At 42.9% G+C, this 15,926-nt stretch overlaps 1 protein-coding gene across 1 annotated transcript in view; it reads right to left on the reverse strand.

Moving 5' to 3' along the window:
- Window positions 1-15,926, reverse strand: part of adgrd2 (adhesion G protein-coupled receptor D2) — a 48,667-nt gene that overhangs the window by 22,064 nt on the left and 10,677 nt on the right. Inside the window, exons 8-18 of the mRNA XM_079363678.1 lie at window positions 13,087-13,198; window positions 11,036-11,170; window positions 10,584-10,692; window positions 8,886-8,991; window positions 8,730-8,785; window positions 8,394-8,520; window positions 8,118-8,221; window positions 7,752-7,854; window positions 6,953-7,106; window positions 2,586-2,719; window positions 389-504 (exon numbers count right to left, since the gene is read on the reverse strand). Of these exons, the coding sequence (XP_079219804.1) occupies window positions 389-504; window positions 2,586-2,719; window positions 6,953-7,106; window positions 7,752-7,854; window positions 8,118-8,221; window positions 8,394-8,520; window positions 8,730-8,785; window positions 8,886-8,991; window positions 10,584-10,692; window positions 11,036-11,170; window positions 13,087-13,198 (1,256 nt within the window). The remainder of the gene's footprint in view (window positions 1-388; window positions 505-2,585; window positions 2,720-6,952; window positions 7,107-7,751; window positions 7,855-8,117; window positions 8,222-8,393; window positions 8,521-8,729; window positions 8,786-8,885; window positions 8,992-10,583; window positions 10,693-11,035; window positions 11,171-13,086; window positions 13,199-15,926) is intronic.

Below are 15,926 nucleotides of genomic sequence, written 5' to 3' on the forward strand. Positions count from 1 at the left end.
TTCAAAGACGGAGTGCACGTACGCGCGCACACACACACACACACACACACACACACACACACACACAGTTATGTTGTGAGCAGGTGTTGAGCTGATAAGCCCTTACAGCTCCCACAGCTCCCAATCTCTCACATTGCCTCTATTGACTGTGGCCCAAACAGGACATGTAGAGAGAGAGAAGTGTGTGTGTGTGTGTGTGTGTGTGTGCATGTGTGAGAGAGAGCGAGAGAGAGAGAGAGAGAAATAATGATCACATAGGAGAAGGAGAGAAGAAAACTACAAGAGAGTGCACAAAACACAAGGAGAGAGAGAGTGAGAGAGAGAGGGAGAGAGAGAGAGAGAGAGAGAGAGAGAGAGACAGAGAGTGAGAGGTAAGGAAGCCACTCACCAGGTGAGGTCAAAGGTCTGCATCTTTGATGCCGAGCTTGGACTGAGCATCTTAGTACGGCGGCGAGCACTGGAAACCGTCACCATGACAACCCGACACAGCACAACTGCATTGACCTGCAGGCAGAGGACAATACTGTCAACATGGCCTCCAGCGAACAAGAGACATACCTCTGCAGACCCACTTGGCCTCAAGCTCACATGGAGAGGAGGGAGAGTTTCACCCTCCTGCTCAGACTGCAGAAAATCACAGCACAAGAAAAGAGTGTTCAGCTGATGAAAATTATTATAATTTGAATTCCTACCGGCCAGAATGAAAAGAAAACATAGATTTGAAATCTCCGCCTGGATGTTTAGAACCACAGTATTATTTTGCCCTTTTGGCATCGAGGGGAGGATCTGGGTGTTATTTTTGGTCCTTTTTGCCTTTATTAGCTAGAACAGCCTGTTAGGAGGAGAGAGTTGGGTGTAACATGCAGCAAAGGGCCGAGGTCACATTCAAACTCATGGCTGCTGCGATAAGCTCTATAGTCTGTGTACACGAGGTGTGGGACATAACCACTAGACTACCAACACTCCTAACGTGCTTTTCTAAGCTGGCTCGCCCCGTGACTCGGCCCCGGATAAGAGGTGGAAAATGGATGGATGACTCATCACAGTGATCAACCATCTTGTCATGGTTGTTGAGCCTTCCGTCTAGATGATCCAGATCTGAGATAGTGGTTAAAGGCCTGAGGTTTAAAATGGAACTGACACTGCTTCAGTAGATGTGATTCCTGCAGTCACGTCTCATAAATGTATCTTTCACTTTTTGCTTCAAATTCAATTCTACAACAGAATAGGGCGGCTGTGGCTCAGTGGGTAGAGTCATTGTCTCTCAACCGGAAGGTCGAGGGTTCGATCCCCTGCGAGCAACATGTCCGATGTGTCCTTGGGCAAGACACTTAACCCTGAATTGCTCCCCCTGCTCTGTCAGGGTGGTGTGGTCGAACGCTTGGTGCGCTAATTGCCCCACGGGGATAAATAGAGTTTCGAAAAAAATAAAATAAAACATACTTCAATGACTGGTTGCAATGTTTTTCACTTGCTTGTGTATAACTAAATAAAACACACATTTTAGATTTTTAGATAATACTCTCAAGGTCTAAAGTTGTGCAGTTGCAGAAAAGTGTTAACAAGGTTTTGTTTTGTTGGTTGGGTAAAAACGAAGGATTTGCTCCTGAGTCAAGTCAATTGGTAAATGTCTTCACCCACTCCATTTTTCACATTTTGACCATCATGGCCGATCACCTGTTGTGCTCGAACTGCACCACAGCTACCCACCACTTGATGGGGCTGGAGCATGTAGCGGAGCGAATGTGGGCGCAGACGGTGCGCCCGCTGTTGTCTCAAGGGAAACACTTTGGGCCAAATTGAACATGAATTTTTGTTATTTAGTAGAATCTCACGGATGAAGTTTGTCTCTTTTTTTTTTTTTGAGGATATCAATACACAATATTTTATCAGAGCAGAGAGGGCCCCCCTACCACTGCCAAGGGGGGTCTCAACATACAGTCAGCAGCAGACAGCACCAGTGGGGTTACTGCCTGTTTGTAATGTCATTGGTTCCACCCCTGAGCAGCCTCGCTGATGTCTAGAGTTTTAAAAACCTAGTGGTCTGTCTGCTTTATTCATCGTTTCCTCGCTGTTTTTCCTAACATTCTTGTGATTATACCTTTTTGCAGGACTGGATTGAAATTGACAGACACTGGATGAAACTTGATTATTAAAGGGATACTTCACTCATTTGCATGAAGCTGTGTATCATTAGAAAACATGGTAGTAGTGTTGAATGGTCGTGAATCCAACCCTCATTTTTCCCTGAGATGAGAAAAACATGTTTTTCTTTGCTTGGAAGTTTTCTTCATGTGATGCAACATGACGCTTTTTGCATCACACTCATCAGACTCGTCTGTAGAAATAAAATTACATTTCTGGATGACTGACTAGGAGATAAGTGAGCTGGAAAGATCTCAGTATTGACCCTCATACACAGTAACATACAGCTGCAGGTTACAGACTTTAAAGGATTGTTTTTGGGGGAAGAAGTGTCTTATACTGCTGAGGCTCTATTACTGTCCTTACAGTTTCATTTTATTTTCAAAATGTTTAAGATTCAAAAATGTCAAAGAGAGATGAAGCAGTATGAGATGACATACCGCCAACACAAATATAACAGGTCCCACGAAGGCCCAGATGGTGTTAGTCTTCACACTGAGCCAGCAGTGACCGTCCGCCTTGTACTCGTCCACTGATATTGCCAGCGTTACACCGACTATCAGAACAGGTAGTCCTGCAAAACAATATTGATAAAAGTCAAACATACAGTGGTATCGCCGTGGCAACAAATGTAGAAGAAATGAAATAGAAGACATATTTATGGAACAATGGCTGCAGCCTGAATAGACCATCAGCTATTTAGTCTGTTCGCTTCTCTTTTCTATTTAGTCTGCAGGGGAACATGCAGCCCGTCTGAGCCGAGAGGAACACCTGAATGTTAGGACGCTTATTCACACACTGTTCTCAGCCCTTTGTGCGACATAACACAAAACCACACGAGGATTTGGAAAATGGAACAGAAGCAGCTGCTGGATCTTTAGTTAAATAAAAAAAAAAAACTGGGTTAAGGTTGCATCACAAAAAACCTTAAATCAAGCACATAATGTTTTTTGTTTAACACATTGACACAATTTGAAGTGTACTTTGTGCCTTTAGGACTTTATCCAAATTAGTGTTTTCCCCTTCAGAGCTTGGCAGGGTAAATATGAAAACATACTTTTTTTTTTAAGTTGAGGAGACCAGATGCTTTCAGCTATTAAAAGATACACCAAGGACACACAGAAAGTTAGTAAAGTCAGCGTGTGACAAAAAGAACCTGAGTTATTCTTATAGTTTGTCATAGATCCTCATTATTTCTGTGCCCGGTTTCTTGAGTTTCAGGTGAGTATGATGTGCTGCAGCAGCTCTCATGCATCATTCTAGTCTGAGGACCGACCACCGTCTCCTTCATGGCAAATCGAGACCTGAATTTGAGATATTTTTTCAACCAATCAGATTTGTTTGAGAGAGTCACTGGTGTGCTGCTGATTTTCAACATGCATGTGTGAAAATGTCCGAACAAGAGTCTAACAGACTCTTACGGCCCACAATATGAAAATGATCATAGTTTGCTGTTTCAGATATCTTCTTATAATCTCATGAGCTGGTCCAGGTCGGATATAGTGCAAAACACATTTTATTACACATCAACATTAAGTTGTTAAAAGAGGTTGAGCATTAGCCCGACGTGCTGTGATGTGTTCTCTGGAGTTGAGCTAACATGTCACCTTGGATATTATTGGAAAGAAATCATGTTGCAAAAAAAGGCTTCTGGTTATTATTGTGCTTCCACAGTATTAACTGGCATTACCATATCCAGCATTATAACTTTTGATCCATGTATCAGTGCCCATGATTGATTTGTTCATTTTTTAATCTTTATTGATCGAACAGAGTAGAAACGTCTGCAGCCTGTAGATATCCGTTTAGGCTCCAAAAATGATAATTAATGGTGAAGACTGAAACTGATTAAATATAGAATCAGGGTAGCACAAGTGTTCAACACTAAATACATCAACACACATCTGTTGTGTCTGTTTCATTCCTTCGTTGGGCTTTGTTTGAACATCAGAGCTGCATCGTACTTTTATTTAACTAAATAATAAACATTTCTTATCCTGTTAATTTCATGATAACATGATTTTATATAACAGCTTTTTGATAGTCACATGTCCCAGAAGGGCAAATGGAGTTATTATTGCAGCGCAGCAGTCAGGTGAAGCTGCCTCCCCGTGCACTCCTCACTGTGTCCCCACATGAACTCTCCGTCTCTCCCTATCACCCGTCTGGGAGAAAGAAGGCGAGAAAACATCCCATTCCTAACAGCTGCTGAAGCAGGCTAAAGTAAATTCCACTCACTCAGTTGACGTTAAAGTGGGAGACACACACAAGCTGAACATCTGCTTAGATTATAGCGATGTCCTTCAGGAAACGTAGGCACTCTAAAGCAGAGACAAAAACATTTTTGATCCTTTTCATGTCAAAGAAGAACGTTTTTTTTTTGTGCTTATTGATGTTCCTCAAAAATCAGACAATAACATTTTGGTGCATGGGTTATTTTCCTTTTCAAATGTTTTCATCTAAATAATGCACAAACAGTGCTGATGTTAAAACGTGAAACAGATGCACACTGAGGTTTAAAATGTGACTGCACGTTTTACATGGTGACACAGTCAGAACACAGTAACTCACTTAAACCTGCACGTAACTGCTTGGGACCCCAAAGGGCTGACAAACACTACACTGCAGCATTGACTGAAAATGTGCAAATTTAGCAATGACGTAGTAAACCTCCCTAAAGGGGCCTCGTCTGACACCACTCACTCTCATTGCCCTGCTAAGCATCTGGCAGAGAGTGGTTAGGGGCCTAAATTAAGGGCCACAACAGACACTAGAATCGCCACTTTACATACTTTCACCACTATGACTGACACTGAAGCTGTGAATCTTTCTTATCCATCGGAAGTCAGGGGAAGTGTGGAGAGGCCTGAGGAACATCTCAGGTCACAGCAGAGGTCGTGGGACGGGCCCTGAAGCAGGAGACAGGAAGTGGGCTAATGTACTCAATCTGTTTTTCAATAGATCTGATGTGATCTGTCTTTCCACAAGTGAAAGTGCCCATAGTTTATGCCTCGTACTATTTAATTCTTTTGTGTTTTTTTCTTCCTGTATTTAATTAATCTAAACGTACTGATAGCTGTGTTTTTTTTTTTTTACTTTTTGCTATCGATGCTGTTTATATTTCCTGTTTTTGAGCTGTTGTAACAACTAAATTTCCCCCTTTGAGGGATCAATGACATTGACCCTTATCCTTATCTATCCTTCTGCTTCTTCCAGCATCTCCCTCTCTCCCGTGTTCTAAGTCCAACACAGTGTCAGCAGGTGGCTGCTCGATGTTTTAAAGGAAGTTATGTCCTTGCTAACTGTTGCTCAGTGCTCCTGATGGATTTGTGTTGGGTCTTTATCTCACCTGCACTTTTGTCAAGTGTCTTGAGATAGCATTTGTTATGAATTGGCACTAAATAAATCAAGATGAATTGACTCATGGGTTTGAACCAGCTTATTCAATCAACTACACCAGACCTCACAGATAACATCAGCTATGACTGAATATGATGTGAATACTTCAAACAAGCTTTCAGGCTCCACAGGCTTCTGTATGAAGTGTTGGACAGATTCACGTGGGACTCATTTACCTGTCGTCCTTACTTGTGTTGCTTGACTGTTTGAATGTACTGTTACATACATTTAAATTTTGATTTGAATGGTCCACGTTGTTCGGACATTTTATGGCATACGTAGATACATTAAGAAGAAGAAGTTTGCACTGTCAATGTTAAACACAGAAAAGAGCACATCAAATGAAGTTGATGCAGCTTTTCTTTGTCACTCTTCAACAACAAAGACAGCATGAGCGATCGTTTGTTTTCGAACATCATGTTATTACATTGAAAACGAAAGTTTCCTGCATATAAAAAAGTCTCTCCTGTCACAGGTTCAAACTGGATTGAATAATCAATGCTTCTGTTCAGAAAATATATGAATAACTAAGTTCAAATATGCACATTGAATAAATGCCTTTAATCAGCCTTACTGAAATGACCCTGGTTGAAGTGTTAGTATAAATCTGTAACATCAGCGTGAACCAATCAATGGTACAGAAAACACTGTGAAGGGAAGCAGTGAAAGGATGTTACCTCAAACCTCATTTTTCATCGATACGACATGAACCCTTGTCTAATACATAAAAGGACGGTGTGTTGCTCTTTAAAATTGTATCTGAAATGTATAATGATTGGGTGCAGCTGTAGATCAAATCACAACAAACAGTCTCTCACTTCCCTGAGCTCCAGATTAAAGACACACCGCGGAAACCAGAGAGAAATCTCCAGTGTGAAAAGTGTGTTTCAAACAGCAGCAGGAATGTGTGTGGTACTTTTATGAGCACACAGCCTCTGCTTTCTACTGAATAGTGGACAGATAGAAACAATACTGTCCAACTGAAAAGTCGCTATTTTTATAACTATTGTGTCGTTCACCGAGGGCGCCTTGTGCGCTCCCCTTCTGCGCTCCCCTTCTGCGCTCCCCTTCTGCTCTGTGGCAAGCGCAGCGCTCACCCTTAGACCCTTAAGTTTAAACTCAGAGAGGTGCACGTTATTAGTACGCGCACAGCCCCCTCCCATCCGACTGATGGGCTGTGGCTACACTGGTTGTGCCCCTCACCTGTGTTCTGGGAGTTTTTACCTGAAGTGAGCCACAGATCAAAAGTGACACTCTACACTCCAGACACAGCCACTATAAACGAGTCATGAACTCTTGATCATCACTGATTGAACTACCCTACACAAGTTTTGTCCTTCTGTCCTCATTTTTTGTTCATCTATTAAAATGTTAAAACGCTGAGCTGCGGAGGGAGATGAGATTTTACCCCAGCCTATGATGTAGTACAGCTTCATCCTGCGGTCCTCGCTGATGTTGACGGACACGACTTTGCTCCAGAGCAGCAGGCCCTCCACCAGCATCCAGGAGAAGGACGCCATGAAGAAGAGGTGAAGAAGAGCGGTGACCATGAAGCACGCTGCCTGCAGGGGAAAAAAAAAACAAAGACTATGGTGGTTTTCATTTGAAGGGGGCACGTTATCCTTCTACTATAAAGTAATCATGTCTGGCTTTCTTTCTTCCCTCACAGATAATTTTTTTTGTTTTTGTTTTTCTTCAGGGACTTTGAGAATCTTTGGATAACATGTTTAACTTCTACCTTCAGGAGTAAGTAAGAGTTATTGAGTGTAAAGTCTTAGTTGATGACCTATTAGCTATTTATGGTACTAATAACTAATAATAAATGCTCAGACAATAACTGGTATATAAATACATATGTGTGTGTATGTTTATATATATATGTGTGTGTGTGCGTGTGTGTATATATATATATATATACAATGTATGTATGTATGTGTATACACACATACATACATTACATATATGCATGCATACATACAGTACATACACACACACACACACATCCACACACACACATACATACACACACATACACGCACACACACATACACACACACATACACGCACACACACATACACACACACACACATACACGCACACACACATACACACACATACACACACACACATACATACATATACACACACACACACACACACACACACATACATGCACAATATAAATGAAGCTTTTGTAAAGCCCCACCTCGTTTGCAGCTGCCCAGTCGCTGCACATCAGCAGCAGCTCAGCGACGCCCAGAGCAACAATCAGGTTCTTATGAACAGTGGTTCGGTCTGATTTAGGAACACTGCACATAAACACAAACACATCCATACACAGTAACACACAAATAAGAGAATACGTCAGCAAAGATCTAACATTAGTTCTCAGGATTTTTGAAAAAAAAATCTTCACTCTGTTGCTGTTGACATATTTGTAGAGCACAGTGCACTTTTTTTTTTTTTTTTTCTCCTGTAAACCTCCAGATATTGAAGTGAATTTTGCAGGGTTATGAAATACTTTTCACCCTCTGTGCTCCGCAGCGTGCACTCGGTGATGTTTGTGACTCACCCCACAGCGATGAAGAGGATGAAGGTGAAGAGGAGGCCACACAGAGACACTCCACAACCGATGAACGTCAGCACCTGCAGAGCTTTTTCGTTCTCTGGGCTCCTCTGACACACACACGCGCGCGGGCACACACACACACACACACACACACACACACACACACACACACACACACACACACACACACACACACACACAGGCTGTAAATAGCACACAAACTGCAGATGAAAGCTCGCACACAACACAGAGTGAGAATCGCAGCGGGAGGAATGTTACCTGGGCTTCATAAACCTGAAGAAGCAATGCAAAGTTGGTGGTGTGGTTGCAGTAGCACACAGTGTATCCATATTGTTTGGACACTACCTCACAGCCTTTCGTATTCCACCACCCACCTGCCTCCGGACTAGTCAGACACACAAAGCACATACTGACATGGCTGCTGTACATACACACAGGAATGTCAAGAATGAAAATATTCTCCTATCGAAACGTTTCGCTGCATTCATCAGATTTATTTCCAAACGATAGCGGAGAGATAAGTTTGGTATTAAAGAGGAATCTGAGACCTTCAAATTGCCCACGTTTTTTGTGCTTGTGTTCATTGGTTCTTACGTGAGTTCAAAATCCCAGAAGGCACACACTGGATCGTAAACAGTGCCAGTTGGATTCTGTGAGAAATCAAAATAAATATGAAATGGACTCAAGCAAACAATGGTGGGGATGTGTGTGAATATCAGAGAGGGGTTAGTGTGGACGCGTCGTACTGACCTGCGATCTGTGCTGGAGCTTGAAGTGAACCGCTGTGCTGACCGGCTGGTCGTCTCCCAGCACTGTGGTGGATATGACCGAGGAGCCCAGGACAGTGCCCAAGTACCTGTTTATTGAAACACATTCATCCATCATAACAATGGACCTGTGAGCTATTAAAGGAAGAAAATGTTGAATATGTTTTGCCCCAAGACCGATGTCAAAATGTGTCTGTGATGATGTTGATGTTTTCACCTGTTATCACAGCTCACGAAAAGAGGGGAGTAAATATAACAATAAAGAGAAGGTGAAAAAAATATTGGGGAACATTTAAATAAAAAACAGTAAAAATAGTACCTCTACACACTTTTTCACAGAACATCATATTCAGTGTTTCTCCCACTATTATGTTAGAGCACGTTAGACGGAGCATGTGCAATTTTAAAACATAAATGTTGCCATTTGATGCATGATACCAGAGTTAGCTTCGTGCTAGTTTACATATGCAGTCTTGGAAATATCTAGATCATTTCAGGAGCATCATCTGACCACGTGACGTGAGGAGAGGGAGCTTTCCTGAGGTAAAGGTCCTGACACACCAATCAGACGGCAAAGAATTAGTGACGGACGAAGGCCTTCTGTGGCGTCACCTCTTGGCCAAAAAAGTTGCTCTAAGAACACGCCGCACAGATTACAGCCGACCGCCACGTATGTTCTGTGTCACCTCTCGCAGCCTGATCATCCAGAATAATGGTGTGATAAAAAGTTGAACATGGCGTTGGAGTTGTCGTGGAAAAAGAAAAGAAGAGGCAGAGATAAGGAGAAAACAGAGTGATGGGTGAAGGCATGGATGCTACAGCAGCAGGCTCGAGGGCTTTTCCTGAACCTGTCGAGAGCTGGATTAAATGAAACCTCCGAACAGGCAGTCTCCTTGGTGTGTCAGGGCCTTCAGACTTGAAGTAACAAAGATACGTGGAAGTAGCAGACAAAGCAGCAGAGTCTGCTATAAGACGCTATAATAAAACTATATTTGCCTTTATATCACTGCTGAGTGGTTCAGCATGTCAACAGAAGAGTCGAGAAGAACATACTTTATCTTACTTTTGATCTCTTTTAATTTATTGTGTTTTTTGCAGTAACTGCTTTTATCCTCCTTTACTGTGTGTGTGTGTGTGTGTGTGTGTGTGTGTGTGTGTGTGTGTGTGTGTGTCGTCTATGGGAAGCACTTTGTCTCTCTGGCTTGAAAAGTGCTTTATAAATAAAGTTGATTATTATTATTATTACTGACGAATGGAAAACATAATGCAACAGTTTAATTACATGCACACATTATCTCGTAAATATGAGATCTTGGTGGTGTGTTTTTTTTGGGGGGGGTTTTTTGGTAAATGCAATGCACGAGTGTAGAATTGATTCGGTGTAGCCGACAGCAGGACACCGGAAGCAAAGAGGATAAAGACGTAGCGAGGTTATTACAGCGCTGACCTAAAGGAACCCAAAGGTCTGCCTGCGTGGTCCATTGGTGTTCTGGCAGCATCATGAACATCTAAATGACGTTTCTGCTGTCTCACAAGCATGTCGGACTGATGAACGCTCAAAGGAGTTGTTGTTGCTTTTTTTGAATCGAGGTTTGATCTGACCTGAGACAGCCTGTTGTGTTATAGATGAAACACTGGGACCCAGTGGTGATGTACAGCTCTGCTCCTGCTTGTCCCTTACCTCTGGCTGCCGTCAGTGACAGTAGGAACCATGGTGATGTTCTCCCCTGGATTGAAAATAGGCCGCAGAGAGCCGTACCACGTGTTAACCAACGTGAGCCGGTGGAAGCCTGCGGTTTCAACACAACAGCAAGAAGAGAGGCCTTTTGAGCGTGTGCCAGACAAGACGGTCAAATGAAACACAGAGAGAAATGTGGTTCATTTAGGATCCCTTGTTGTTTATCGTGAATACTTGTTGCAAAACCCAACAATGTGGCTCCATCTGCACTTCACTGCAAGACCTTGGGAGCGTAAGTATGTGAATCCATGCACATTCACAAGTCTGCTGTTAGTGCATTGCAAGACAAGGTAAATAAAAAGCCTTTTGTCCATTTGAAAACACTTAGAGTTACGCCAGGTAAAGTCTGAATAAGTTAATGCTCGAAATGATTGGATCTCGAAGCTTTTTCCAACCGTTGTTATGGAGATCCTGTATCTTGTGATGTGGGACTGAAATGCAGTCTACGTTGGTGTGTTTGTCCGTCTCGGGCCCACAGAAGCTGGAACCTTTGGATCCTTCATGCAGCCTCTGCTGCTGCACCTCCAGCTCTGAGAAACACAGGACAACACCGAGGGAGGGTTAGAGTTCCTGTTCAGAGTCTCTGAATTAAGATGTGTAATAGATTTTTTTCTCTTAAGGTGGGTTGGTGTTATTCTAATCAGATGCAATGTACTGGACCGTGTCAAATATGTGAGAGTTCAATACAAAGATGAGACCAAAGTGTGAATGTATGTTCTCTCAGATGTATGTAAAAACATTCTCTCTCATTCCTGCTCGGCTTTTTCATTCAGTCACTTCTGAAGCGCCTCAATGTTAGAACAAGAGCAACTGTTGCCTGGAATTCAATCAACATTGATTAACCTGCGCTGGAACTGTGTTACCATGGCAACTTGATCACGCGTCTGCACAACTGTAAGAAGGAGGTGCTTTTATTTTATCTGAGGAATCTACTTTTTTTTTTTTTTTGTCTTGCCACCTCGAGCACAAAGCCAGTGAAGAAACGTTTTAATCTTTAAGATGTTCCAAGAGCAAATCCTCACAATACGTGATGGAAAGTTCACGATGTGGTAAGACGGAGAGAGAGAGAGAGACACACACACCCACTAACAGTCCTGAATTGTTGCTATACTCTTCTCTATAGTGTTGGGTTAATAATATAATTTTCTCTGACTAATACGTGTGACTCATCTATCACTTTGTTAAAGGTTAAGGATGTGAGTCCGTCCTTCATGAGACGATCTGATGCTCTGTAGCTGCGATCCCATTCAGGGATGATGTGATTGGTTTGGTATGATTTCATTTGATCTAATACAAATCAAAAAATGGTCTCGTGTCTCGTGAGATGGTAGAAACAGATAGTCTGTCATTGTGTATACGATGAGAAGTCTTTATCACACACCTGACGAGGTGGTTCAGTAGGTAGTTGAGGGAAGAAACCTTAGCTCTCTTGTTAGCTGCGTCTCACTTCACGGGCTTTGTAAAGCTTTGCTTACACAAACAGTAACCATAAGGACGAGCTTTCACCAAGAGTCCAACCTTAAAACCAACTGAACTATGAGGAATGAAACATTGGAAACAAGAAACTTCTGTGTTTGTCTTCTGTTAACTTGACTCAAATGGAGTAAAAATGTCAAATGTCGGGCGCCTGTAACCTAGTGGTTAATGGGCGCGCCCCATGTAAGAAGGTGATCGTCCTCCAAAGTGGACGGCCCTAAGTTCGAGTCCGACCTATGGCTCCTGTCCCGCATGTCATCGCTCACTTTCTCTCTTTCTGATCTACTGTACCGTCCCTACACTGAAGGCTTACAAAGCCCCCTGATTTAATACTTCAGCTTATATTTACATGATATATTTTAAATAGGGATGTAACGATTCACGATACCATTGTCTCAGGATTGATTTTGAGAGAGTCTGGAGGTGATTTGAGCCTCTAATTGTGCTGCTGATTAAACGCTGCATCATGTTGCTTGTGCCGTTCTCTGCCGTGTTGGAATATTTGCACATATATGATATTTTTTTCTTTCATTTTCTGTCTTGGGAAGCTAAAATGCTTCCCCTGCCATGATAACGCCTGCTTATTACACAAGCAGCCTCCTCTGCTCTCCAGCTGCTGACGCTTCACGATACTACAGAGATTCCAAGCTCAACACTTTGGAATCACGACTAATCTTTTTAACCTTAATTTGAAATGACGAGACACAATCGACACACGTAACAGCGGACTTCTCTCTGTACCAGACGCCACTCACACTACTTCAGCTATGTGAATTTATAAAGTATCTTAGATGGCGATCGTGTACTGAAAAAATAACAGCTAATAGACTAGGTACATTTTGCAGCCAGTCCTCCAGAAAACCTCCCTGATGGATCCTCAACTTATCACACAAATATCTCTGCTATATTTGTTTCACATGTGTGTGTGTGTGTGTGTGTGTGTGTGTGTGTGTGTGTGTGTGTGACTCACTAATGTTGGGGCTGTGAATGGCCAGGCGGTCAGTCTCTGCCATCAAGCGAGGACTCAGGCTGGTCACCATCCGGTCGATACTCTTGACCACATCCATGGGGCCGTTCACCACCTAAAACACATGGAGCGACGGTGTCTGAGCAGAGTCACGCTCACCCAATCTGCCCCGCCGAACACGCAGCAAAGCTAAAGAGGTACATTTCAAAATGACCATTCAAATGCCACACAATAGGAAAATGCTTTCAGCGCCGCTAAATGTTTGCAGGAGTCCACACAGGAGTTTGGTTGAAAAGGGCACACACAGTTCAATGGATCAGCCTATAATGCAGGGTACAGTTGTGGATTTTGTCATTGTCTGCTTTGAAACCCCTCACTCGGAATTCAATATGCCAGTCTAAGAGCTGAGCCTTGGAGGCAGAGCGGGGAGCAGAGCGAGGGAGGTTTGTGGATGAGTACAGCCACAGCCTTTTCAGAGTGCTGTTCATCCATTGAGTCTGGGCTGAGGTGGCCTTGGAGTGCTGAGAGGACCGGGGGGAGGGAGGGGGGGGGAGGGGGAGGGGGGGAGAGAGAGAGGAGGAAAGCGCTGAGAGAAACACAACACTTGTCATAAGGCAACCTCATCAAGTTGCACACATCAATACTGCAGTGACAGAAGGGAACAAAAACAGACTTGGTACGTTAATAGAGTTTGGAGGGAACGCAATGCACCGACTCTGGAGAGCATATTTTCCTCTCGGTAATCGTTTTTTTTTCTCTCCCTCTCTCAACATGTATGGGCGCCGCTTCAACATTTGTCAGCTCTGTTCAGCTATTCTCTTGGTAACTTTCCAATTATGATGATGAGCTGGGTACTGGGAAAGTGAATCTAGAAGTGTACTGCCATCTTGTGCTTTATAGCTGAAACAACATCCATCTATCAATCTATCAAACTATCTATCAAACTATCTATCTACCGTAAATTCCGGACTATAAGCCGCTACTTTTTTCTCACACTTCGAGCACTGCGGCTTCTACTCCGGTGCGGCTAATGCATGGATTTTTTATGGGGGACAATGAGCTTCTGCCGCAAAAACATTTGACTTCGTCACGTCGGATCTTAATATCAGTCATTTTGCGCTTCATGCACGCACCCTCATGATGGAAAACACATGGAGAAATACATATGCTGCAGCTTTCAAGTTAAAGGCGATCGACCTGGCTGTCAAAGAAGCTAACAGAGCTGCTGCACGTTAAGATGACACTGACAGCGACAACAGAGACTGAGGAAGTGAGTAATGAAGTCATTCTGAGGCAGTGAATGGATGGACTTTTTCTTGTGAAATATATTACGGTCATCTTTTTCATCAGCCGTGTTACAGACACCGTCGGCTAGGCTTCGTATTGTAACGGTTCATGTTGTAAAGTCAGTAGTTGATAATGTGTTCATAATTCCGATTATGTGGAGAGTCAGTGAATGCACCAGCGAGAACGTGTCGAGTGGCTGTATGAGAGAACGCTGGGGGAGAGAGTTGGATTGTTACGGCAAGTTATGTGTTGCTCTCTGCTGTAAACGGCGTGGTCACGGCCGACATTGATCGGGTTATTAAAAGTTATTAATATTTGAACGCTCCTTTAACGTCCGTACGGACGCTACAGTATTTGCGGATGTTACCGGTAGCCTACGTCTGTGTAAATACCTCTTGTTATAGCGTGGACACCTGCGGCTTATAATCAAGTGCGGCTTATATATGTACAAATACATTTATTTACTTATTTTTAGCCGGTGCGGCTTATATCCAGGTGCGCTCAATAGTACGGAATTTACGGTATCTATCTATCTATCTATCTATCTATCTATCTATCTATCTATCTATCTATCTATCTATCTATCTATCTATCTATCTATCTATATGCTGACACAGATCAGCAGAACCAGAATTACATAGAAAATGTCTTCAGTCAAAGCATCTACGTCCTGATGCGTCTTCCTCCGACACCTTCAGTCGACTTTTTAAAAAGATTTAAAGAGACCAGCTGCCCACATACACTGATCGTAGCGTAGCTGTAACTCATTTTTCCACGTTTCAAGACGGAACACAAAACACACCTTCTGTGATGTTGCAGAGCAGAGCGCACTTTCCACATGAACACAGTCCCACAGGTACGAGGGAAGCAGAATTATCAATAAGGACGCGCCAATGGTTTTGTCTATGCTAAGACAATGCAGGCCAGCCAACCAGATCTCACAAAGTCCAACGATGAGTCAGCGCCCTGAGAAGAGTCAGGAACCTGAGCACATCATGATATACTGAGAAGATGCATGCATGTATGAATTACCACTGTGATTGCTCAGGAGCATTTTTAGTGCTAGATAACTATTATACTGGAGTCCTGATGCCATTTTTCAAGGATGTAACTTTGGTGCAGCGTTTTAAAAACCCACAGTTTATTTTACAAATCATGCAGATGATCTGATGCGTGTTGGGAGAAGAGCTCAACAGTGCTCGCTTCTGGGCAGCTTCGGTTCCAGAAGAAAATCTCCCGGTTCCAATCCTCCATTGACATTTCACAAAACTCTTACATCAAGAGATTGGAGCCTGTTACCAGGACAACAGTTACCCCTATACTCCTGACTTTAACAAATGTGATACAGCGCCAAAGCAGCATTGAAAAACAATCAAGGGTTGTGTCGTCATCTTCCCTGATAACGTGAATAATCCATTTGTCTTCTACGGGAGCGTATAACGTCAAATCTGCTTTGGAGAAAATGAAAGGCGTTTTGTGACTGATGATGAGCCCTCGTGTCAGATGTTTGTAGAGATGGCAAGGATATTAATCGGTGTTATGTTGGATATGTTCAA

The sequence above is a fragment of the Symphodus melops genome (assembly GCF_947650265.1).
Source record: "Symphodus melops genome assembly, chromosome: 1".
NCBI lineage: Eukaryota > Metazoa > Chordata > Actinopteri > Labriformes > Labridae > Symphodus > Symphodus melops.